The sequence below is a fragment of the Diabrotica undecimpunctata genome, chromosome 2 (assembly GCF_040954645.1).
Source record: "Diabrotica undecimpunctata isolate CICGRU chromosome 2, icDiaUnde3, whole genome shotgun sequence".
In the NCBI taxonomy this organism is placed as follows: Eukaryota; Metazoa; Arthropoda; class Insecta; order Coleoptera; family Chrysomelidae; genus Diabrotica; species Diabrotica undecimpunctata.
The window spans coordinates 78,999,279-79,024,501 of record NC_092804.1 but is presented as its reverse complement, the minus strand read 5'-3'; the positions used below and the strand labels follow the sequence as shown (position 1 = coordinate 79,024,501).

At 34.5% G+C, this 25,223-nt stretch overlaps 1 protein-coding gene across 3 annotated transcripts in view; it reads left to right on the top strand.

Annotated features, from left to right (window-relative positions):
• The window catches only part of LOC140434685 (CD63 antigen-like), a 194,036-nt gene that overhangs the window by 110,737 nt on the left and 58,076 nt on the right, over positions 1-25,223 (top strand). For all 3 annotated transcript variants that reach the window (XM_072523122.1, XM_072523121.1, XM_072523120.1), the window contains exons 4-5: positions 7,026-7,196; positions 23,102-23,237. In XM_072523122.1, the coding sequence (XP_072379223.1) occupies positions 7,026-7,196; positions 23,102-23,237 (307 nt within the window). The remainder of the gene's footprint in view (positions 1-7,025; positions 7,197-23,101; positions 23,238-25,223) is intronic.

Genomic DNA, 25,223 nt, shown 5'->3' with positions numbered 1-25,223 from the left:
ATGTAAAACATGGTTAATTACGATATATTTTGGTATACTTTGACATTTGAATGATACAATTACCGATTTTGTAGGTTTAAAAACTACTTTATCATCTGTTACTATTTTTCTCTTTATTCTTTTTACATAATCCACCGAGAATTTACAATGGTGATCAAATTCTTTTATTTTATCTTTGAGATATTCTTCTGATATATCTGATTCTATATCCCTAACTACACCTAATTTAAATAATTGAAATTTCGGAATATATGCAATTAGATTTTTTTGAATAAGCAATTTAGAAGTAATTAAGGTATTTGCACTAGCATAGTTTTTAAATGTTATCCTAATCCGATTGCGTCCAATTGAATCAATTGTTTTAATATAATTATCAATTTCTGGGTGTACGGTAAATAATATTTCACCTATCTTAACTGCATTTAATTTGCCTGTAAAATTTTTATCATTGTTTTCAATAAAAATGTGAAATGGCCCTAAATCAGTTTTATCATATAAATATACAGGTCTGCTTTTTTCTGGCTCATTAGAAGTTAATGGGTTAATTTGTTTATCGGTATTTAAATGATTAATATTATTAAGACTACTTATCGAGTTTTCTAGCTGATGGGATGAAAATCCATGGGAACCATAACTGCAATCATCCATCGCATCCTGATCCCTTGGCATTTTATCGGGGGGCTCGCCCCCGTTAGAAGACTCCATAAATGGAGCCTTCGACGATCGCTTCGACGACCAAACTAGTACTAATGTATATGTATTAAACTATAGTAATAGAATGTAACTGTGTTTAGCACTTTCTAAATCATAAAAATTCGCAGAGAACTTTAAAATGTGTAATTTAACTTGAGTTTATATGTAAAATTATCTGAAATTAAACTTTAAAATGCAGAGAACTTTTAAGTTCGTATTTACACTTTGACGTTTATTTGACAGATGTGGTTCCTACAATGGATTCTCTGAATCAGCATATTAAAATTTGTTAGTATCCGATTCAAGTTTGGCATGGCAACAAAAACATTGATCAAATTAATTGTAGGTAGACTACACTTGAGGGATTATGCATCCCAATGCCCATGCCCATGCCCAATTAGACTGCAGCTAAGTCCGGTACCACAAGAATTTTTGCAAATGATATATTGCAACTGCAAAAAAGGATGAGATGCATCATGTGGTTGTCTAAAAGTTAGCCTTTTTGCCGCTCAACTTGTGGTGGACGTTACGTTCAATATAGCCAAAACAGTGCTGATATTGATGATCAACCTTAATTTATTTTATGTGTTAATTGATTTTCTTTTTTTTTTATTCATTTATATGTGACGTAGAATATTGAATAGAATACATTACACTGAATCCACTAAAAAAATGTTATTATGATATTTCTTTCCACTCTGGAAATCGAAAAATAGAATATTTTAAAATAGTGAGCTGTTATTATAGCCAATTGATTATAATCACCAATTGGTTCTAATGTGTTTTAAACAAAAATTTATTGGGGACTAGTTAGCTATAGACTATAGAATTGATCGCGATGTCATCCCGTTGAAACAATTTGTGATATATGCCACACTTATAGTAATATTTTAGCAATTTGACCATACTGTTTAGTAGTCACATATTTCTGTTACTGCTTATATCTATCCTGTATCTACATCAATGTTTTCGGGTAGCTAAACTTAAGGACACTCTGTCCTCATTACGGATGTCCCATTTGTTGGATCCGGTTCCATGTAGAGAAGGACCTTTATTTACGCTAGTAATTGTTCAAACAAAAACTTAAATAAATTCGTTTTTATGGTGACGATATTCTCGATTTCTGTACTTCTGTTTATTTTTTTTTATCGCTATTTTTTGTTTCTTTAAAATAGAGAGCAGCTAAGAGAAAAATAGGACAAGAAGGAAGTTTCCCATAAGAAACATGACGTCTTTAGCCAATACAACAATATCAGGAAAGTTACAGTGAAAATGCGTTTGATCTTCAACACTTAAATAATTAGATGCTTAAGGAAGTTGAAGAAAACCTAAATGGTAAAAGGAATATCTCAAAGGACTTTTTAATAATAATAATAATAATAATAATAATAATAATAATAATCATAATAATACGAGTTGCACGATAGCCTGGTAAGAGAAATGGCACGTGCCGTACAAGAGTTTAATGGTACAAACCCACTTAGCAGACCACCGGTACCAAAAATAAACTCTTGTAAGAAACTAGGTGCGCTGTTACAAATTATGAACACTGAAGTCCTACCCAATTATATCGTGGAAGCCCATACATTAGAATATTTGCACATGCTGATTTATTGTGCAGCAACAGCAATTGCTAATGTTATGGGCATTAAGATCAGAACACGACGGGGAACTAATATCGGAAAACAGAATTGCACCCTGGGCAAAAAGACTGCTCAGTAAAATTGAATTATTGCGCAGGGATATTGGACAAATTACAGAATACATCCGAGGAGTAAGAAGTCGAAAAGTAATTAAAAGAACTGAAGAAATAATTCTGAACACTCCAAGACACTCACAACATGATCCAGAAAATAACACAGCTCAACACTGCCTAGACACATTAAAACAAAAACTCTCCGTTTATTCAGGTCGCCTAAGGAGATACAAAGTTAGTAATAACCGTAAATGCGACAATATACTTTTTGAGAATGCAGAGAAGGCTTTCTATAGAAAACTGAATTCCACCGTAGAAAATGTAAATAAATCCTACCCAAGCCAAGAAGAAATTCATGAGTTTTGGGGAAACCAACTTTCGACGCCAACTACTCACAACAAAAATGCTGGATGGATTGAAGACACGACGAACAACTGTCAACACTACAGAAATATTCCTTATGAGCCTTTCACCACTGAAGAAGTCTCGAACATTATAAAAGAGCTTCATAATTGGAAATCTTCTGGACCAGACGGGGTTCAAAACTTCTGGCTAAAGAAGTTTTGGAGTGTTCATGACCTTCTAACAGTATTGATTAATAATATTATTTCTAATTCACAGGAAATACCATCATTTCTTACTCAGGGAACCACTTATCTAATACCGAAGGATCAAAATAACACCCCAAGATCCAGCCAAGTACCGCCCAATTACTTGTCTTCCAACTTTGTACAAATTGGTCACATCCTGTGTGGCCCGGCGTATCTACCAACACTGTGCTCTGAACAATATCATAGAGCCTCAACAGAAAGGATGCGCTAAGGGCTCCATGAGCTGCAAAGAACAACTTATCATCGACTCAGTCATTTCTAACCAGGCATACACCAAAAAAAGAAACCTTTTTACTGCCTTCATTGACTACAAGAACTTCCACTCGAAACCACTTAGATCAGATCAGATGCTTAAAACTGTAGAAGCTTTCTCAAATGATATTAGTATGCGTTTTGGACTAGACAAGTGCCTTATACTAAATATAGTCAGAGGAAAGGTTCAGCCAAGAGGTTTCGATATGCACGATGGCCAAAACATCGAGGAAATAGGTGAAAATGATATGTACAAATATCTCGGAGTAGAGCAAGCGCGAAAAATTGACCATAAACTAATGAAAACCGAACTAACTTCCGAGTTCGTACGAAGAGTAAGACAACTAAATCGGTCATACCTTAATAGTAAAAATTTGTTTAAGGCATTAAATACATACGCCTGTTCCGCGCTGAGCTACTCATTTAATATTATAAAGTGGTCAAAAACTGATATAGAGAGTCTTCAGCAGAAAGTAAGAACCCTTCTCACAAAGGCGCAAAAATGCCATCCACGCAGTGCAGTAGAGAGAACAGCATTACCGCGAAATCAGGGGGGAAGATGACTTATGGACATAGGTGAGCAATTGGATAGACATCTACCTTACATCGAGCAATTTGCGTAGTAGATGACACAACGCCGATAAAACTGAGGGAACAACAAATGCGCATAAACCATCTGACTGAGCAAGAAAAAATGCGCACCTGGATGAGTAAACCTCTGCATGGGCGACATCTCAATGAGATCAGCCAAGAATATGTCGACAATACAGCGTCGAACTACTGGTTGACATCAGGAAAGATGTTTCCCGAGACTGAGGGTTTCCTACTTGCCATTCAGGATCAGGTTATATCAACTAATAATTACCTGAAATATATTGTTAAAGATCCTCAAGTCCAAAATGACAAATGCCAATATGGATGCCAAGCCCAAGAAACCGTCCAACATCTTACCGGGGGCTGCCAGGCGTTTGTCGAAACTGATTATAAAGAACGCCATGACTCAGTAAGAAAGATTATTCACCAAGAACTAGCTGACAAACTGGGACTTCTCCAAACCGACCATCTTCCTTATTATCAATATGTCCTTGACAGAATGCTTGAAAATGACAACTACAAGCTATACTGGGACCGCACTGTGCTCACAGACCAACCAGTGGCACATAATAGACCGGATCTCATACTAGTTAATAAACTTACCAGGCAAACAACACTTATTGATGTGGCGATACCTAACACCAATAATTTGCGTGTTAAATACAACGAAAAGATCGCCAAGTACAGAGATCTAGAAATACAAATCAGGAGACAATGGAGAATGGAAATTACCCAGACAGTACCTATTATTCTACCTACTACCGGTGTTATTCCCAAAAACCTCCTAGCGAACATAAAACAGCTGGGTTTAAATGAACATCTTTATAAGGCCATGCAGAAAGCTGTACTCCTCGCGACGTCCAGATGTGTGCGAAAATTTTTGCTCCAGCAAACCAAGTCACCTAGGGCTCGATAACACGGAAAGAGTCCCACCAGAGCTCAATCCTTTTGATACCGTAGGTATCTGGGATGAGTGAATTTTCCCCTTAGAGGGAGTGTGAGCCGTATGGCTAAATCTGGATAATAATAATAATAATAACTTACTAAGGACGAAAAAATGAGCATCTGGATGGGTAAACCTCTACACGGGCGACATCCGAATAAAGTCAGTCAGGACTATGTCGACAATATAGCGTCGAACTATTGGCTGACATCAGGAAAGATGTTCCCAGAAACAGAAGGATTATTACTCGCTAACATTTAAATATTATCCAAAAACTATCACACAGTTTATCATCATCATCATCATCGTCAGTTAGCCTATATGTGTCCACTGCTGAACGTAGGCCTCCCGTAAAATTTTCCATCTACTTCTATTTTGAGCTTCTTGTATCCAGTTTGTGGTGATGCGCTTGACATCATCCGTCCATCTAGTCTGTGGTCGTCCTCTGCTTCGATATTCCTCTTGCCTTGGTCGCCATTCCAGAATCTTTCTGGTCCATCTATCATCCGTTAATCTGGCAACATGTCCGGCCCAAGCCCATTTAGCCATGGATATTTTTTCAACTGCATCTGTGACTCCTGTTCTTCTTATTTCTAGGTTTGGTACTTTATCTCTGATGGTAATACCTAATACTGATCTTTCCATAGCGCGTTGTGTAACACAGTTTATACATACTTCATGACAGGCTATCAAATAGTTGCTCTCACTTAGCAATTTAGATTTAAGAGATTTCTTAAAAGATATAATCGATTTTAATTTTAATTCTTTAGCTAATCCATTATATACTTTTGATATTTGATATGTAAATGAGTTTTTGAATTGTTCTGTACGATGTGGCGGAGCAGTAATTGTAATTTTGTATCTTGTATTGACATTATGTATGTCAGTTCTGCATATAATTTTTTTAAAAAGATATGCTGGTAGAGAGTTTTTGATAATTTTGTGAAAAAGACAAGCAGCATGTAAAAATCTTCTCTTTTCCATGTTCAACCATTTTACATGTTTTAATTTGTGAAAAATAGGCTGGTGTCTTCTTGCACCGCAGATCAGACGAAGACACGAATTTTAAACCACCTGAATTCTTCTCCTGTCATCTGAACTAATATAAGGCCCATACACAACATCTCCATAGTTAAATTTTGATAATATTAAACTTTCGCACAATATTCTTTTTACTTTGTGTGACAGACAGCGGCGATTATGGTAAATTGTTCTTAGACTGAGAAATGCTTTACTCACACAGGTGAGTGATATGTTTTGTAAATTTGAGGTGATTATCTAAAGTTAAACCTAGATTTTTTGCACTAGTTACAGGTTTAATGATTTCATTATCAACAACTATTTCAATGATGTTACTCATCTCCAAACACACCCTGTTTGGACCAAAAACCACCAGATTAGTTTTTTTAGAGTTTATATTTAATGCATGATTTCTTGCCCAAGCAATCAATGATTTAATATCTTGATTAACAATCTCAATAGCACTTGCTCTGTCAACCGGGTAAAATGAGTGGTAAAATTGTGTATCATCTGCATAGAGATGAAATTTACAGGTATTCAAGGAGGTACCAATATTGGTAGTGTATAAAGTAAATAAGATTGGACCTAAGATTGAGCCCTGAGGTACCCCTGACAAAATGTTTAAAAAATCAGAGCTTCTTTCGTCTACTTTGACGCTCTGTTTCCTGTGATGCAAGTACGACTTAACCATATTCAATTCATCCATGGAAAAGCCGATTGACTTCAAAATTGCACAAAGTAGTGAATGATTAAGAGTGTCGAATGCCTTAGAGAAATCGATCAAAACTAAAGTGGTAACCAGAAATTTAATAATCACTGAACAAACTCACCGCTAGTACTAGATAAAATTAACGAAAAAGGTTTTCGAAGAACTAATAATAAAGTGAGACATAGGATAAATCTATATACAATAGGATAAAAGTTGTAGGATCCCATAATGTAATTTACCACAATTTTCGTATGTCCACTCTAAACCATTTGCCATTTTGACATATGTTGTTCTTATTCCGAGGACTTCTTGAGCTACTTTTATGATTTTTCTCTTTGATATAATCGTATCAGAAAGTTGTTTAATAAATATAATTTTCTATATTAGATAATTTCTTTCCTAGTTTATTTAGAATTTATTGCCTTATTTGTGAAGATTAATTGATTATGCTTAAAGTAGATATGATACTAGCTAATGTAAGTTAAATTTATTATTTATTTGTTTTAGTTTTCAGTGCTGTTGGGTATTATATTTATTTTTGAATTTTCCGCTGGAATTGCCGGTTACGTATTGAGAGACAAAACATCAAAATATTTGGATGATTCGCTGAGAACAGCGATGGATAAATATAACACTTCCGCATCAACTGCTACCATGTGGGATCTCGTTCAAACAACCGTAAGTACTTCTAAGCTTAATTTTTAATTTTTATCTTTTCCCTTAGTTATGATATATTAGAAGTGAACCAACACCTGGCAATATTTTACCAGTTAATATAATTGGTACCTCGATCACATCTATCCTGCTACTATTTTCACGTTTTTATTTTTCTTAAAGAGAATCCTTTTTGACGTTTTCGTCAAAGTATGTGTTCTTATCTGTTTATAAATTATACATTTTTCGTTTTCATATATTTATAAATATACATATATGTAAATATATATGTAGATATATATATATATATATATATATATATATTTATATATTTATATATATATATATGTGTATATATATATATATATATATATATATATATATATATATATATATATACATATGTACGTAGGAATTCTCAGGTAAAGTGGTCTCTAGTCAAAATATTTGTTTTTTCTAAGAAACTAATTTCGCTATTTATTTGATAGCTTCATCAGGAGAACACTAAAACAATTTGAACATTCCACAAATGGCGTACAAATACATTTAAAAAACACTTACAGAAATTAAAAGATTTCATAAGTAAAACCTGACATTGAAGTATGTCAGTTTATATATATATATATATATATATATATATATATATATATATATATATATATATATAGTCAGTATATATATAGATATATATATATATATATATATATATATATATATATATATATATATATTATTATAATAATATATATATATATATATATATATATATATATATTATGATCTGCTTTTTCTTTCTTTTATATTAACTTTTTATTTATTTAATTACTTTAATTAATTATCAGTGCCGCAAATCATACATAAAAAAAACAATCTCAGGGTGCCATTTTATTATACAAAAAAATAAATCAGCTTAGGTTATACTTATCTTTTCTCGTGGTTTCCAGTATCTCTTAGTTGTTCCTTATCGGGATAAAATAGGAAAAGGAAATATGTAGAAATAACATAAATAAACAAATACAAATATATTTTATTATCAAAAGAAATAATATGAAACTTTTGAAATATTAGAATCTTTGTTCATATGTTTTTGTACTCAAAAAAATATAATTCTGAATATTATGAAAAAAACTTTTTAAATTTATTAAGCAATATTAATACCTAATTATCCTTTGACGTTAAAAAAAACTTTGTGATATTTGCAATTTGAATCAGAAAACTTTAATTAGTTTTTTTTTTAACTTTTTTAAAATTTATGGTATTTTAAAATAGCGATAATTTTTGATCTTCTGATGGTATAGAGTCTTTTATTTGAAACATACAAAAAATTTCTGTCACAAAAAATTATTGACTGACCTTTTAACTCACACACGACGATGTCTCCTTTCGACCAAAATAGCTCCCCCTTGTTGATTATGTTAGGCTACCAATCATCGAGTTAGAATCTATGGAGAGGGCATTACGTGACTAAAAACGACCTCACTTCGGCCATATTGTTTTGACACTTTTGACAGATCGTATATGTTTATTTACGTTTGTTGTTTTTCGAATATTTTTAGTTTTATAATACTTTTATAGAAACTTTAATAATATATTGTGATAGTGCATAATAATGGTTTCTTGTTCTCAACGTAGTTGCAGTGGCAGAAGCAATGTTAATAAAACATCTTCAGGAATAACGTTTTACAGGTTAGTATACAAATATGTAAACAAAGTAATGGCCCGTAGTTCAGAGAATAAATTAATAGTATTTGACTGTATTAATTTATCTTTATGTGTAATATATCGTGTTTTTAGTGTTTACCGCGGGATAAATAAATCATAGTTTATTAAAAATGTATTGCACTTTGTAGATTATGATTAAATCTTTTGAATAACTAGTCATATTTTTATAGTAGTTTTAATATTATTGAGTCCGGCCATGATCCCACCGCCATATTGGTATCACCGTTAGCCACGCCTACCTACGCCGTTTTTAATACACACGTTAATATGCTCATAGCTTCTCCATAGATTCTAACTCGATGCTACCAATCAAAGCCTTCTCCGTTCTAAGTATCAGACTATCAGCATACCACCAACTCTTTCTCCAAAACACGAGCAGGCCTCTTTTACCAGTACTCGTTTAACAAACTCCAAAATTCTCTCCTCTCTTTCATATACTAACAATATCCTGAGACCCAAGTATTTTTTTTACTTGGTGTCGCAAATATTTTTAATAGTTATAGTTCTATTGACTTACTTGGACTTTATCGAATCAAGGAGGTATTCGACTTCTCAACTTTGACTTATCTCTCGTTCCACCTTTCAGCCACCCACTTATAACTATTAACACCACTGGCTTCTTAACTGACTATACAAAACTTCAACTGCTTCTTTCGGATGACCATCACATAATAACCTGTTCTACTACAAACTTTCAAAACATTCAAAACATTCACTCAAAACCAAAGGCTTTTAAAATATAACATCTACAAATACCAGGAAACAATTGTCTATTCACATTTAAGTATTTACTAATGTTTTTTAGTCCTTCAGGGTAAAACTCATTATGGATAAACCCACTGCTTAAAACTAACGTATAACAAATATTTACAAATCGATGTACAGGGCGTTGCAAATTTATGTGCCCGCGTTCTATAACAAAATAAAAATTTTATTCTATTTTTGATTGATGAAATGAAACACAACAATAAGTTATATATATATATATATATATATATATATATATATATATATATATATATATATATATATATATCTATATACATATATATATATATATATATATATATATATATATATATATATATATATATATACACTTCTCCAATAAATTAACGCACCATTTTGAAATATTAAAATATTTTATTAGTGTTAATAAAAATTTCCATTGTAATGTTATATTTTGCAAGCCCCTTGTATATGCTATTCGTACACTCTATATTTATTCACTGTATTTTATCGCTATAGTTTTTTTTGCAACAAAACAAACAGAAGCAAAAAATGTACTAATTCTATAAATATACTAATTTCCAAGTATTCACGAATTTTATTCGGCTACTGTTTATTGTTGATTATTGTTAATTGTGTTTATTTTGGAGCGTCAATCACGTAATTTAACCCGAGATAAATGGGTCCAAGCAGTGATACTGTCGGAAGAAGGTTGGAGTTACCGATGAATTGGTCGTCGGTTTAATGTGTCCCACACATCCGTCTCACGGGTGTTAGAAAGATTCCTCGAAACAGGGGATCATACTCGCAGACCAGGGCAAGGACGAAACCGGGTAACTACCTCTATTCAAGATCGATTTTTAAGAATTTCTCCTCTTCGACAACGTTTTGTATCACATCGAAGTCTACAAATTCAGCTTCGAGACGTGCATGCTATACAAATTAGTACTGAAACTGTTCGCCAGTGACTTAGGGAATACAACTTAAAACCTAGGATTGCCGCCCGAGGTCCTCTATTAACTGCAGAGCATCGATGGAGGAGATTACATTTTGCCAGAGAACACGTTAATTGGTTAGAGGCTGACTGGGAACGAGTGCTATTTACTGATGAATTCCGATTTTGTTTGTACAATAACGACAGACGTGTTCGTGTGTTGCGACGACCCATCGAACGATATGCTCAGTGTAACTTCTCACACACCGCATTTTTTGGTGGAGGATCCATTATGGTGTGGGGTGGTATTTCTTTGACCGCACATACAGACCTAGTGGTCATACAAAATGGAACTGTTACAGCTGAAAGGTACATATTGGAGATCCTGGAACAACATGTAGTACCATTTGATCCTTATATCGGTGAAAATTTCTTACTAATGCAAGAGAATGCCAGACCTCACGCTGCACAGATCGTCAGAAATTATCTAGAAGAGGTAGAAATTAACACTATGGAATGGCCAGCACATAGTCCGGATTTAAATCCGATTGAAAATCTCTGGGATATCCTTGGTAGGCGATTAAGAGCCACACCGATTCAACCAAACAACTTACAGGAAGTGGGAGACAGGCTGATCCAGATTTGGAGAGAACTAGACCAAAATGAAATACGGCAATTAATTTTAAGGATGGGCCAACAATGTGAGGCTGTTATACGTAGTAAAGGTGGAAACGACTCGTTATTAAGATTTTTTTCATATTTTAGTTTACTTTTCTTTCATTACTTTTTTAGAATTTTCCGTTTTATTCTTTTTTCTCCTGTACTTTAACATTTTCTGATGATTAGACAAATTGTTATAATTACTAATAAAATGTAGAATAAATCTGGTGAAGTTTTATTTTTTATTCTTTGCCTGTTTACAAATAAAATTGATTTATTGAAGTAGTGGGTTAATTTCTTGGAGAAGTGTATATATATATATATATATATATATATATATATATATATATATATATATATATATATATATATATATATATATCTAATGATATGTCTTATATAATCTATATTTACATATATTCGTCGCAAGCTTCGGTGGTTAACGAGTCATGATTATTCTTGGTGTGAATGGAGGCGAATCGAGTTGTAATCGTACTACATGGAATATAATGAAAATATGAAAATATAATGAAAATCGAATTATGTCATTAAATCCGTAAGACTTGTTTATATTGCGGTGTAAAATTCACGTAAAAGGAGTGGTTTCTTCATTTAAAATTAATTTTAAAATATTCAAAGCAAAAGTAATAAGTGATAAGAAACGCATATTACAATTATAGGGTGAGTTCATCCCACGTATTTTTATTGTGGTTTTTCAGGAAAAGGCTTATAAAAGTTCGACTTATGCCCTTTCTCCTTAAACATAATATTTTATCGCAAAATCAGTTCGGCTTTTTGTCTAATAAATGTACTAGTGATGCCATGTTTTCTGTGTTACATGAGGTATATCTATCACTAAATAGTAACCTCTCCACCGCCACCGTTTTCTGCGACTATTCCAAAGCCTTTGACTGCGTAAATCACGACATTCTATTATAAAAATTACCTTTCTATGGAATTCGGGATGTGTCTTTGAATTGGTTCAAAACTTACTTGGTAGGTAGGAAACAATTGGTTAGAATAAAAGACACCGACTCTAGTTGTAAAGACATTGAGTGTGGAGTACCGCAAGGTTCAGTATTAGGTCCCATTCTTTTTTTTACTTTTTATTAATGACATCACTTACTTGAAAATTAAAGGGAAAATTTTTCTATTTGCTGATGATACCAGTATTTTCTAATATTTCAACGCTTCATTCAATTATAACCGCTGATTTGCTTATAATCGAGGCTTGGTCAGACTCAAACTTACTTAGCTTTAACGTGGATAAGACAGTAGCATTATCTTATAAAGGAGTCATTCAACCCTTACTTTTGAATGAAAGCCAAATCAGTATCGTTAATTTCGTGAAATTTCTAGGTATTCTTGTCGACAGCGATCTTAAATGGTCCTTGCATACTGACTCCTTAAGGAAGAAACTAGCCTCAGTTTGCTTTGCAATAAGATCTGTTTCGAAGGAACTAAATTTATCTTCTGTCAAAATGGCATATTTCTCATTGTTCGAGTCCCATCTTCGATACGGGCTTCCATTTTGGGGTTCTAGTACAGCGGCCCAATTTGATTCTATTTTGAAGTTGCAAAAAAGAGCAATTCGTTATCTATTTGGTCTCAAACAAACAACTCATTGCAAGACCTACTTCAAAAATCACGGAATTTTGAGGCTTCCCTCTTTATTTATTTTGGAAACCGTTTATTTGATTCGCAAGCATCTAAACATTTTTCCCGATAGACCTGATCATGGCTACTCCATTAGAAATTCGGATTGTAACGTTTATTTACCGATCCCGTCCACTCAGCTAGTAAAAAATTCTATTCTATATAGTGCAAAAGAACTTTATAATCACCTTCCAAGAGAAATTAAATCCGCAACATCTTTCATTAAGTTTCGTAAGATGACAAAAAAAATCTATCTCTCTGAAAGACCATATTATTCAGTTGACGAGTTTCTTAATGTATAACAAAGAAACAAAATTAGTATTGTTTATAATTACATTTGGGTGTCTCAAGCAGTGGCTACAATTTGTCTCATTTGTTGTTGTGTGTACAAATTATGTAAGTTATACAATAATTTTACTAATTTAAATTGGTATTGTTCTGTTTTTTTATTATATTTGTTTTTGTTTTATACTTTTTGTACTTTTTGACTGATTTTTTTTAGCTTTGTTCATAAAATTGTTCAATAATTTTCAGTGACAATAAAGCATATTTCTATTCTATTCTATTCTATTCAATTATTTACGACTATTTAAATAACAAGTTATATAAAAATCAATAATAATTATTGTCTGCTAGTCGTACTTTTACCTGTAGCTTATAGAACCGGAATTTGCAGTATAGCAGCAATAAAATATTAGGACAGTCAAGTTTCAGCAACTCAACAAAAAATGGACAAAAGTTGTTCTTTGTTGAAAATAATAAGCCCCCTTTCAGACAAGGATACTGTATCCGAGATACTGTATGCGAGATACAGAATTTTCGATGGCGGCTGTATCGGATTCACGGGCATGCTCGTCAGTATGAAAATAGTAGCAGTGCAGTGCGGTTATATTTTTGGATTATGGATGTAGAAGAGTGTGTTATGCTGTAGTACATATTAAATAAAAAGAAAAAGAAACTGAAAAGACGACGTAATTTGTGGGTTCATCCTATTGTAGAATTAAGAGAAACCAAGGGAACGTATAGTTTGCTGTATCAAGATTTATTGCAAGATCCATCGAAGTTTTTTAATTATTTTCGAATGTCTGTGAAGTCGTTTGAAGAACTTCATAAAATTTTGGAAATTCAATTGAGTAAAAGAGACACAACTATGCGTAGAATTATTTCATCAAAAAACGGCTTTCTATGACTTTTTAAAGTTAAAGTCTATGACTTAAATTTAAAATAAATATGTGTACTTATCTCCAATTTGTAAATTGTTTACCTCGCCCTAAATAAAAAATGACCGTATTCCTTTCACAATAATGTAGTTTGATATTCGTTAAATAATCAAAATTCCAATTAGCAAACTTTTAAAACTAGACTGTATACGTATGAAACAAAATATTAAAATATTCTACTATGTATTTATAATAAAAACACGTTTATTTCTTACCATATTCATTTTGCTGTACTGCAGTCATGACCTCAAAATTGTCGCTTAGAATTTTCGACCCAGCACTGCTGCTTTTTATTTCTATTGCAGTAATCTGGCGATGCTGTATCCCATAGACAGGGATTTGATTGTACCAAACAAATAAATTTATCACTATCAAATACAGTACGCTCCATTATTTAACTATATTCAGAAAACACCGTCTTTCTTTCGTTGCTCATTCACAATTATTCGACAGAAAATCGCGCGTCTATGGAATGTGGTGCAAAAGTATTCGTGTCTGAAAGCGTTCATTTAACGTAATGTTTCTTCTGTATCTGGGATACGCATTCAGTCGTCGGCGACAGGAAAGTCCGAGATACTGAATTCGGTATCTCGCATACTGTATCTCTCGCGCGTCTCGTGTGAAAAGTTCCATTTGAGTCTATGTAATATCTGCGTCTCGGATACGCGTATCTCGGATACAGTATCCTCGTCTGAAAGGGGGCTAAGCCCCCTTTCAGACGAGGATACTGTATCCGAGATACTGTATGCGAGATACAGAATTTTCGATGGCGGCTGTATCGGATTCACGGGCATGCTCGTCAGTGTGAAAATAGTAGCAGTGCAGTGCGGTTATATTTTTGGATTATGGATGTAGAAGAGTGTGTTATGCTGTGCTAAACATATTAAATAAAAAGAAACTGAAAAGACGACGTAATTTGTGGGTTCATCCTATTGTAGAATTAAGAGAAACCTTTTTTAAGAGAAATTAAGAGAAAATTTATTGCAAGATCCATCGAAGTTTTTTAATTATTTTCGAATGTCTGTGAAGTCGTTTGAAGAACTTCATAAAATTTTGGAAATTCAATTGAGTAAAAAAGACACAACTATGCGTAGAATTATTTCATCAAAAAACGGCTTTCTATGACTTTTTAAAGTTAAAGTCTATGACTTAAATTTAAAATAAATATGTGTACTTATCTCCAATTTGTAAATTGTTTACCTCGCCCTAAATAAAAAATGACCGTATTCCTTTCACAATAATGTAGTTTGATATTTGTTAAATAATCAAAATTCCAATTAGCAAACTTTTAAAACTAAACTGTATACGTATGAAACAAAATATTAAAATATTCTACTATGTATTTATAATAAAAACACGTTTATTTCTTACCATATTCATTTTGCTGTACTGCAGTCATGGCCTCAAAATTGTCGCTTAGAATTTTTGACCCAGCACTGCTGCTTTTTATTTCTATTGCAGTAATCTGGCGATGCTGTATCCCATAGACAGGGATTTGATTGTACCAAACAAATAAATTTGTCACTGTGAAATACAGTACGCTCCATTATTTAACTATATTCAGAAAACACCGTCTTTCTTTCGTTGCTCATTCACAATTATTCGACAGAAAATCGCGCGTCTATGGAATGTGGTGCAAAAGTATTCGTGTCTGAAAGCGTTCATTTAACGTAATGTTTCTTCTGTATCTGGGATACGCATTCAGTCGTCGGCGACAGGAAAGTCTGAGATACTGAATTCGGTATCTCGCATACTGTATCTCTCGCGCGTCTCGTGTGAAAAGCTCCATTTGAGTCTATGTAATATCTGCGTCTCGGATACGCGTATCTCGGATACAGTATCCTCGTCTGAAAGGGGGCTAAGAATACACTTGACAATGGAGTTCGAGGACTGTTTACAAGAAGCAAATATTCGTTATCAGAAATCGTTTAACCTAATTTTGTATAATTTACCGGAATCAAAAGGTGACGATAATGAGGCAGAATATGTATCCAAGGTTTCCACGTTTTTAGATCCAATAAAACCGCACAATCCCTCATTTACGTCCATGTTTTGTATTGGAATGGTTAACAATAGTAATAGCCTAGGCCATTAAAGGTTAAAGTTGCAGATAATGATAGTCCATTATTTCTGTTGAGCAATAAGAGGAGGTTGTTAGGAACCAAATTTTCTAGAGTTTAATTGAAGGATGACTTAACCAAATATCAAATAAACTATTTGAATAAAGAGCGAGAGGAAGTGGAAAAATGTAAAGTACTTAACAAGGAACTAACAATAAAATATAAGATGTGATTAAGTGGAGATTTCAAGTTTAAACATTTAAAATGGCCAATTCCAACCCAGTGTTCCTATTTACAATTTATTTTTTTAAACTAATATGAACCAATTTGTAACACAACCTACTAAATATCGCAAAGGTAATACACTTTCAGTTTTAGACTTAATAACCGCTAATGAGAAAGAACTTCTCAGTGAAATTCATTACCTTTTGCCAATAGGTATTTCGGACTACGTAGTTCTTCAGACACAAGCTCAATTGGACATTACCGGTGCAATCAATGAAAAAAATAGTCAAAGAATTTAGTAAAAGATTAAATTAAATTAGATCAGTATTTTACCGAAGTAATTGGGCCGGAAAAAGGGTACGGAATAATCCATCTGAGGAAAATATGCGTATTCATAGACAATTTTCCAATATGCTGACAGACGAGTTAAGATTATCGAGAAGTAACTATGGAAGTAGAGTTAGTTCCAGAGGTCTCAAAGTGTTTTACAAATTAGTGAGATCAAAATTGTGTACAAAAACTGGTATACCGTTATTAGACAAATCTAATGGTAAAATATATTTAAAAGAACATTTTTCTGTGCATTTACAGTTGACACGGATGCTATGTTTTCAAATGTGCCTTTTACTGACGGAATAACAGAAAAATTATCAACAATATCAACAAGGAAAGAGGTGATGTCATATCTACTTATAGAATGCTTAGGCTGGATTTTTGGGGAACATAAAACTTTTTTAATATTAACGAAGAGGTTAGACTAAGAAATCATAACTATAAATTGAAAAAGGACCCTTTTAAAACAATTGTAGGGAAAAAATTTTGACTTAACCGAGTTTTTGATAAATGGAACAGAAGTGATGACAGTAGAGGCTACTAGTTTAAATAGTTTCAATAGTTATCAAGTTTGATGAAAACATAACAGGATATTGTACCTAGTTTTATGTTAACTATGTTTGTATTTTTTTTCTGAAAACTGTTAAAATGGTAAGGATATATTTGATATAAATTCTCTTCATTAGAATAAATTTTTTAATCTTATGTATATTTTGTAATACTTGTATTTTTGTAATTTGCTATTATTGCAAGAACTTTTTCTAAGTACTAATTCCTTTAGATATTATTTTTACTTTGTTGAAAACTTGATATTATATTATTTAGTTTAGTACCTACAAATATTTTGTAATTTGGGCCACATAAACTCTGCATTGCCTCGATATCGTTGTATAATGATAATAATAATAATAATAATAATAATAAAAGATTATGTATAATTATATAATATAATATATAATAATATATATGTATAACTAATATAATAGTATAATTATATAATATAAGATTATGCAGAAAGCTGTGTTACTTTCGACGTCCAGATGCGTACGAAAATTTTTGGGAGATACACCGACATACCAAGTCACCTAGGACTCGATAACATGGAAAGAGTCCCACCAGAGCTCAATCCTTTTGATACCGTAGGTATCTGGGATGAGTGAATTTTCCCCTTAGAGGGAGTGTGAGCCGTATGGCTAAATCTGGATAATAAAAATATCCTGTGGGAGTTTTTTTTGTCAGTTCTTCTATCAGGCGCGGCCCCCTGCGAATGGGGGATACTCTCTGGGTATTCTTAGAACCGATACCCAGAGGGTAGCAGGCATACCTGCCGTGAAACAAAAACTGACACCTGACAGTAGGTATAAAATGCACACCTATGAAAATGGAGTTTAATAATTTATGTTTAGGGTCGCTGCCTGGGGATCGCCAGGGCACGTCTGGAGCCGGCGATGGACGTGACAGCATGCGGGACGTCGGTGGCAGGATGTTGAGGAGGCGGGCCCCTGTCATACAATCAGCTACAGCCCAACAACAAGAAGAACCACAAATGAGCCAAACAACAACACGAGCTCCACCCGCTGAAGGTGCTGCGCTGGAACATCAGCCGGCGCTCACTCAAGCGGGACGATCGAGGCAGCGCATGAAATGGACTGTGTCTATTAATGAAAACATTTTGCGTTTCTATTACAAGGTGACGAACCTCGGTCGAGAAACGATCGGCTATCGACAACAACTGTATGCCGAATTTTGCAGGGAGTACCCAGAGATTCAAATATCTGAACAGCGAATAGCAGATCAATACCGGGTAATTATAAGAAATAATCTTATCCCAGAGGCTAGACGCGATACTATCAGAAGCGAAGTCGAACGGGAGATTCATAACCAAGAGCTAGTTGTGGATCAAGTCCATAATCAAATCCCTAATGAGCAGATCCCTGAGCCCATCATACAAGAAACTCAACCTGTTAATACGCAGCAGGACAACAACGAATTGCACGATAGCCTGGTAAGAGAAATGGCACGTGCCGTACAAGAGTTTAATGGTACAAACCCACTTAGCAGACCACCGCTACCAAAAATAAACTCTTGTAAGAAACTAGGTGCGCTGTTACAAATTATAAACACTGAGGTCCTACCCAATTATATCGTGGAAGCCCATACATTAGAATATTTGCATATGCTGATTTATCGTGCAGCAATTGCTAATGTTATTAGCAGGGGTTATTAGCAGGGATATTGGACAAATTACAGAATACATCCGAGGAGTGAGAAGTCAAAAAGTAATTAAAAGAACTGAAGAAATAATTCTGAACACTCCAAGACACTCACAACATGATCCAGAAAACAACACAGCTCAACACTGCCTGGACACATTAAAACAAAAACTCTCCGTTTATTCAGGTCGCCTAAGGAGATACAAAGTTAGTAACAACCGTAAATGCGACAATATACTTTTTGAGAATGCAGAGAAGGCTTTCTATAGAAAACTAAATTCCACCGTAGAAAATGTAAATAAATCCTACCCAAGCCAAGAAGAAATTCATGAGTTTTGGGGAAACCAACTTTCGACGCCAGCTACTCATAACAACAATGCTGGATGGATTGAACAAACGACGAACAACTGTCAACACTACAGTAATATTCCTTATGAACCTTTCACCACTGAAGAAGTCTCGAACATTATCAAAGAGCTTCATAACTGGAAATCTCCTGGACCAGACGGAGTTCAAAACTTCTGGCTAAAGAAGTTTCGGAGTGTTCATGAGCTTTTAACAGCATTTATTAATAATATTATTTCTAATTCACAGGAAATACCATCATTTCTTACTCAGGGAACCACTTATCTAATACCGAAGGATCAAAGTAACACCCAAGACCCAGCAAAGTACCGCCCAATTACTTGTCTTCCAACTTTGTACAAATTGGTCACATCCTGTGTGGCCCGGCGTATCTACCAACATTGTGCTCTGAACAATATCATAGAGCCTCAACAGAAAGGATGCGCTAAGGGGTCCATGGGCTGCAAGGAACAACTTATTATCGACTCAGTCATTTCTAACCAGGCATACAACAAAAAAAGAAACCTTTTTACTGCCTTCATTGACTACAAGAAGGCTTTTGATTCAGTGCCGCATGAATGGCTTATAGATATATTGAAAATATATAAAGTCGATGATCATCTCGTGACCTTTTTGAAGCATATAATGGCAGAGTGGAAGACTAAAATTCACCTTCAAATACCGGGTGAAATTAATATCGAAACTGAAGATATCCCTATTAACCGGGGGCTTTTCCAGGGGGACTCGTTGAGTCCACTTTGGTTTTGCCTAGCAATGAACCCACTATCTCAGCTGCTGAACTCTACTGACTCAGGTTTTAGCATCAAAAATAACAACACTGTTGTAGCGAAGCTTAATCATCTGTTGTATATGGATGATTTAAAATTAATGGCTTCCACTCGAAACCACTTAGATGAGATGCTAAAAACTGTAGAAAATTTCTCAAATGATATCAGTATGAATTTTGGACTAGACAAGTGCCGTATACTAAACATAGTCAGAGGAAAGGTTCAGCCCGAAGGTTTCGATATGCAAGATGGCCAAAACATCGAGGCAATGGGTGAAAATGATATGTACAAATATCTCGGAGTAAAACAAGCGCGGAAAATTGACCATAAACAAATGAAAACTGAACTAACTTCGGAGTTCGTGCGAAGAGTAAGACAACTAAATCGGTCATATCTTAACAGTAAAAATTTGTTTAAGGCATTAAATACGTACGCCTGTTCCGCGCTGAGCTACTCATTTGGTATTATAAAGTGGTCAAAAACGGATATAGAGGGTCTTCAGCGGAAAGTAAGAACACTTCTCACAAAGGCGCAAAAACATCATCCACGTAGTGCAGTAGAGAGAACAACATTACCACGGTATCAAGGGGGAAGAGGACTTATGGATATAGGTGAGCAATTGGATAAACAAATTGCTAATTTAAGAACTTATTTTCAGGTACAGGCTGAGACATCTACTTTACATCGAGCAATTTACGCAGTAGATGATACGACGCCGCTTAAACTGAGGGAACAAGAAATGCGCATAAACCACCTGACTAAGCAAGAAAATGCGCGCCTGGATGAGTAAACCTCTGCATGGGCGACATCTTAATGAGATCAGCCAAGAATATGTCGACAATACAGCGTCGAACTATTGGTTGACATCAGGAAAGATGTTTCCCGAGACTGAGGGTTTCCTACTTGCCATTCAGGATCAGGTTATTCCAACTAAAAATTGCCTGAAATATATTGTTAAAGATCCTCAAGTCCAAAATGACAAATGCCGATATGGATGCCAAGCCCAAGAAACCATCCAACATCTTACCGGTGGCTGCCAGGCATTTGTCGGTACTGATTATAAAGAACGTCATGACTCAGTAGGAAAGATTATCCACCAAGAACTAGCTGACAAACTGGGACTTCTCCAAACCGACCATCTTCCTTATTATCAATACGTCCCTGATAGAATGCTTGAAAATGACAACTTCAAGCTATACTGGGACCGCACTGTGCTTACAGACCAACCAGTGGCCCATAATAGACCCGATCTCATACTAGTTAATAAAATTACTAGGCAAACAACACTTATTGATGTGGCGATACCCAACACCAATAATTTACGTGTTAAATACAACGAAAAGATCGCCAAGTACAGAGATCTAGAAATACAAATCAGGAGACAATGGAGAATGGAAAGTACCCAGACGATACCTATTATTCTTTCTACCACTGGAGTCATCCCGAAGAGCCTCCTAGAAAACATAAAAAAGCTGGGTCTAAATGAACATCTATATAAGACTATGCAAAAAGCTGTGTTACTTTCGACGTCCAGAGGCGTACGAAAATTTTTGGGAGATACACCGACATACCAAGTCACCTAGGACTCGATAACATGGAAAGAGTGCCACCAGAGCTCAATCCTTTTGATACCGTAGGTATCTGGGATGAGTGAATTTTCCCCTTAGAGGGAGTGTGAGTCGTATGGCTAAATCTGGAATAAAAATATGAATATAAGGAACGGCACGATTCAGTAGGAAAGATCATTCATCAAGAGATAGCTATCAAACTGGGACTTCTTCAAACAAACCATCTTCCATATTATCAATACGTTCCTGAGAGTATACTTGAGAATGACAACTACAAGCTATACTGGGACCGCACTGTGCTCACAGACCAAACAGTGGCACATTATAGACCAGATCTCATACTAGATAATAAACTAAAGAGACAAACAACATTAATTGATGTGGCGATACCCAACAACAATAATCTTCGTGTTAAACAGAACGAAAAAATTGCCAACTACAGGAATCTGGAAATTCAAATACGAAGACAGTGGAGAATGGAAAGTACCCAGACAATACCTATTATTCTCTCTACTACTGGAGTCATTCCAAAGAACCTCCTAGAAGACATAAAAAAGCTAGGTCTGAATGACCATCTCTACATGACCATGCCAAAAGCTGTACTACTCTCAATGTCCAGATGTGTACGAAAATTTTTGGGGGATACTCCAGCATACCAAGTCACCTAGGGCTCGATAACACGGAAAGAGTCCCACCAGTGCTCAATCCTTTTAATACCGTAGGTATCTGGGATGAGTGAATTTTCCCCTTAAAGGGAGTGCGAGTCGTATGGCTAAATCTGGAAAAAAATATATTTTTAACGTTATGTATGACGTCAAAATACGTAACTTAAAATCGAAACTGACGTCAAGTAATCAGTTATATAAAAACGCAGAAAAAATGAATATAGGCCTAGTATAATCACAGGAAGACAATACTTCATTAAGATTTTTCACAGCACTTCTGCGGTCAATATATAAAAACATTGAATGGCAGCATTTGGGCTGCCAATAGACAGCTTCTGAAATATACGAGGGGCCTGACTTTAAATTTGACAAAGTAAAGTATTGATAATTAAAATCTCGGTAAAGGCTAAAAAAATTTGACAATCAATTACAAAAAAAAACTAGTTACGAAAATAAAGAATGAATTTTGAAGCAGGACATTAAAAACCTTTAAAATAATTTATTACTTCTCCATCATCAACATTGTTTTTTAATCTTGTTGGGCTGTGAGACCATAACATATTTTGCTACTTTCGTTGTAATATATTTTTTTATCAATATAAATTCTAATTAAATGTTAATGTAGGTATAATAGAAAATTACGTATGCCACTCATGTATAAGTTCCTTTAAGGTACTTGCAACTTTAAGGATGTTTGTGTTCAGTCAAGCCCTTAAACATGTTGGTGTGTTCTAAAGGCTCATTTATATATTTTTGTATTAACATGTTATTATTGTTTTCCACTATTGTAAAATATGTTTTAATTTTGTAGTTCACATGCTGTGGAGTTGGGAGTTATAAAGACTGGGCGCCAGTTATGAATAGTGCTGATTTACCCATATCCTGTTGTCCTACCAAGGCGGGTACATCTGGTTCATTTTATTGCAACGCTGTACCTCCTACTACTAGTAAGTGTTTTACTGTTTTTTTTTTAATAAAACAACAAAATAGCGCATATTTTTTTTAATGTTGGTATTTAAAAATACCTATAGAACGTATTTACGATCTCAGTTTGATAAGCATAAAATCGATCGATTGTCGGTACCTTTGTTAATCATGTGCAGTGCATTTTCAGAATAACTTTTATTAGAAACGAATATCCGATATTGTTTTAAAATTAATATATTTTGAACTACCTAAAAATGAAATCAGAAAATAATTCACTTGACGCTGAAAACTCCTCGATGGCGCTGTGGTTAGAGCATTATATTACTGATTTTAAAAATTTATCGGGTCGGGTTTTCGAATATGGTAAGGCATAAGAATTTTTTTTATTAAAAAAAAGAACAAGCTCATTGGATAGTGGCTCGCCCTAGTTATAATATCTCAATCTGTAGGACTCTTCTTTAAAGATAATGAATCCGATTTTGCTTGGTACACAAAAAGAAATGGTTGATGCGTTTAATATTAGTCATAATAGTATAAAATATCATCAGTTGAAGAAACAGTGCGATTAATAAAAAAGTTGACGTTCGATAAAAGGACTACCTTGGTCATAGAAAATGTTTACATTATCATACACTATCACTTGCCGTGTATTCATAACTTGAGTTGTAATTAATATTTATAACCAACGTTTAATTGGTGTTAAATTGCAATACCCTTTTTGGTTTTAGTTTAAAGTAAACGTAAATCAATCGTACATAAAGCGGTTTTCTTTTAACGTAAATAAAACAATGAATTTAAGTATTATAGCTGTCGCCATTTCTCGCATCTTGCCTTCCAACGCTTACGATTCTTCCAGGTATCTACATGTAAACCTCTTTCTTCCATTGCACCATTTACTTTTTGTCTCCGCGGTCTTTTTGCTCCACCATTTTTCCTGTCGTTGGTGGGGATCCACTGTTACATTCGCTTTGGCCATCGTTGATCAATCATTTATTGTCAGGCCATGGAGTGGGGTGTCAACTTTGGAAAAATGGCGTGCGCCCTATTCTTCATGCTATGGCATGCTGGACGAGCCATACAGTCTGTAGTCAACACCCCGAGGTATGAGCGGGAACACAAAGTGAATAAATACTCATACGCTTATGAAACGCACCTGGCGGATCATAAGGGCCTTCACATTTTACTCTTTTTCAACTTGTCTTGAGTGAAATGTCTTTAATCTTTCCTATCAGCCTCTCTTGGCTAACTCTTGTTTCTTCCGACCCCGAATGGCGATTAGGTTTCCGAAGGCAGACGGGTCACTATATTTCCTTCTTCTACTACAACTCTAAAACTCGCCAACACGCTTGGCCAGCGCGGCGTTTCAAGGCCAAATTTCCCCTCATGATGGATACATCAAGTGTACGGCCCTCAGTCCCCGGCGGTTCCAATTTCCCTGACCAAGGTGGCGGTCAGAATAGTGTTGGAGCAGAGGGTGCTAAGAATCACCGGAAGAGATCAGGCCACCAAAACAAACGACAAATGCATATATGTGCCTACAATGTACAAACTTTATCAACAGAAGCATCAATGATAGAACTGGAGAATGAACTACAACACATAAAATGGGATATAATCGGTATAAGTGAAGTTCGACGTCGAAAAGAAGATCAAATAATACTTAAGTCTGGAAATATGTTCCATTTCAGAGGAAACGAAGATTCATCTGTTGGAGGAGTGGGTTTTTTAATCCATAAAAAATGGGTACCAAACATAATCACAATAAAAAGTATATGTACCAGAGTCATTTATCTTATTTTTAAATTAAACCCAAGATACAAACTTAAAATTATACAGGCTTACGCACCAACTACGAGTCACCCGAATGAGGAAGTTGACCAATTTTATGAAGATATCAGAGCAGCTATACAAACTTCAAAAACACATTACACATTGATAATTGGAGATTTTAACGCCAAATTGGGATTCAAACAAGATGATGCAGAATCTGCTATGGGAAACTTTGG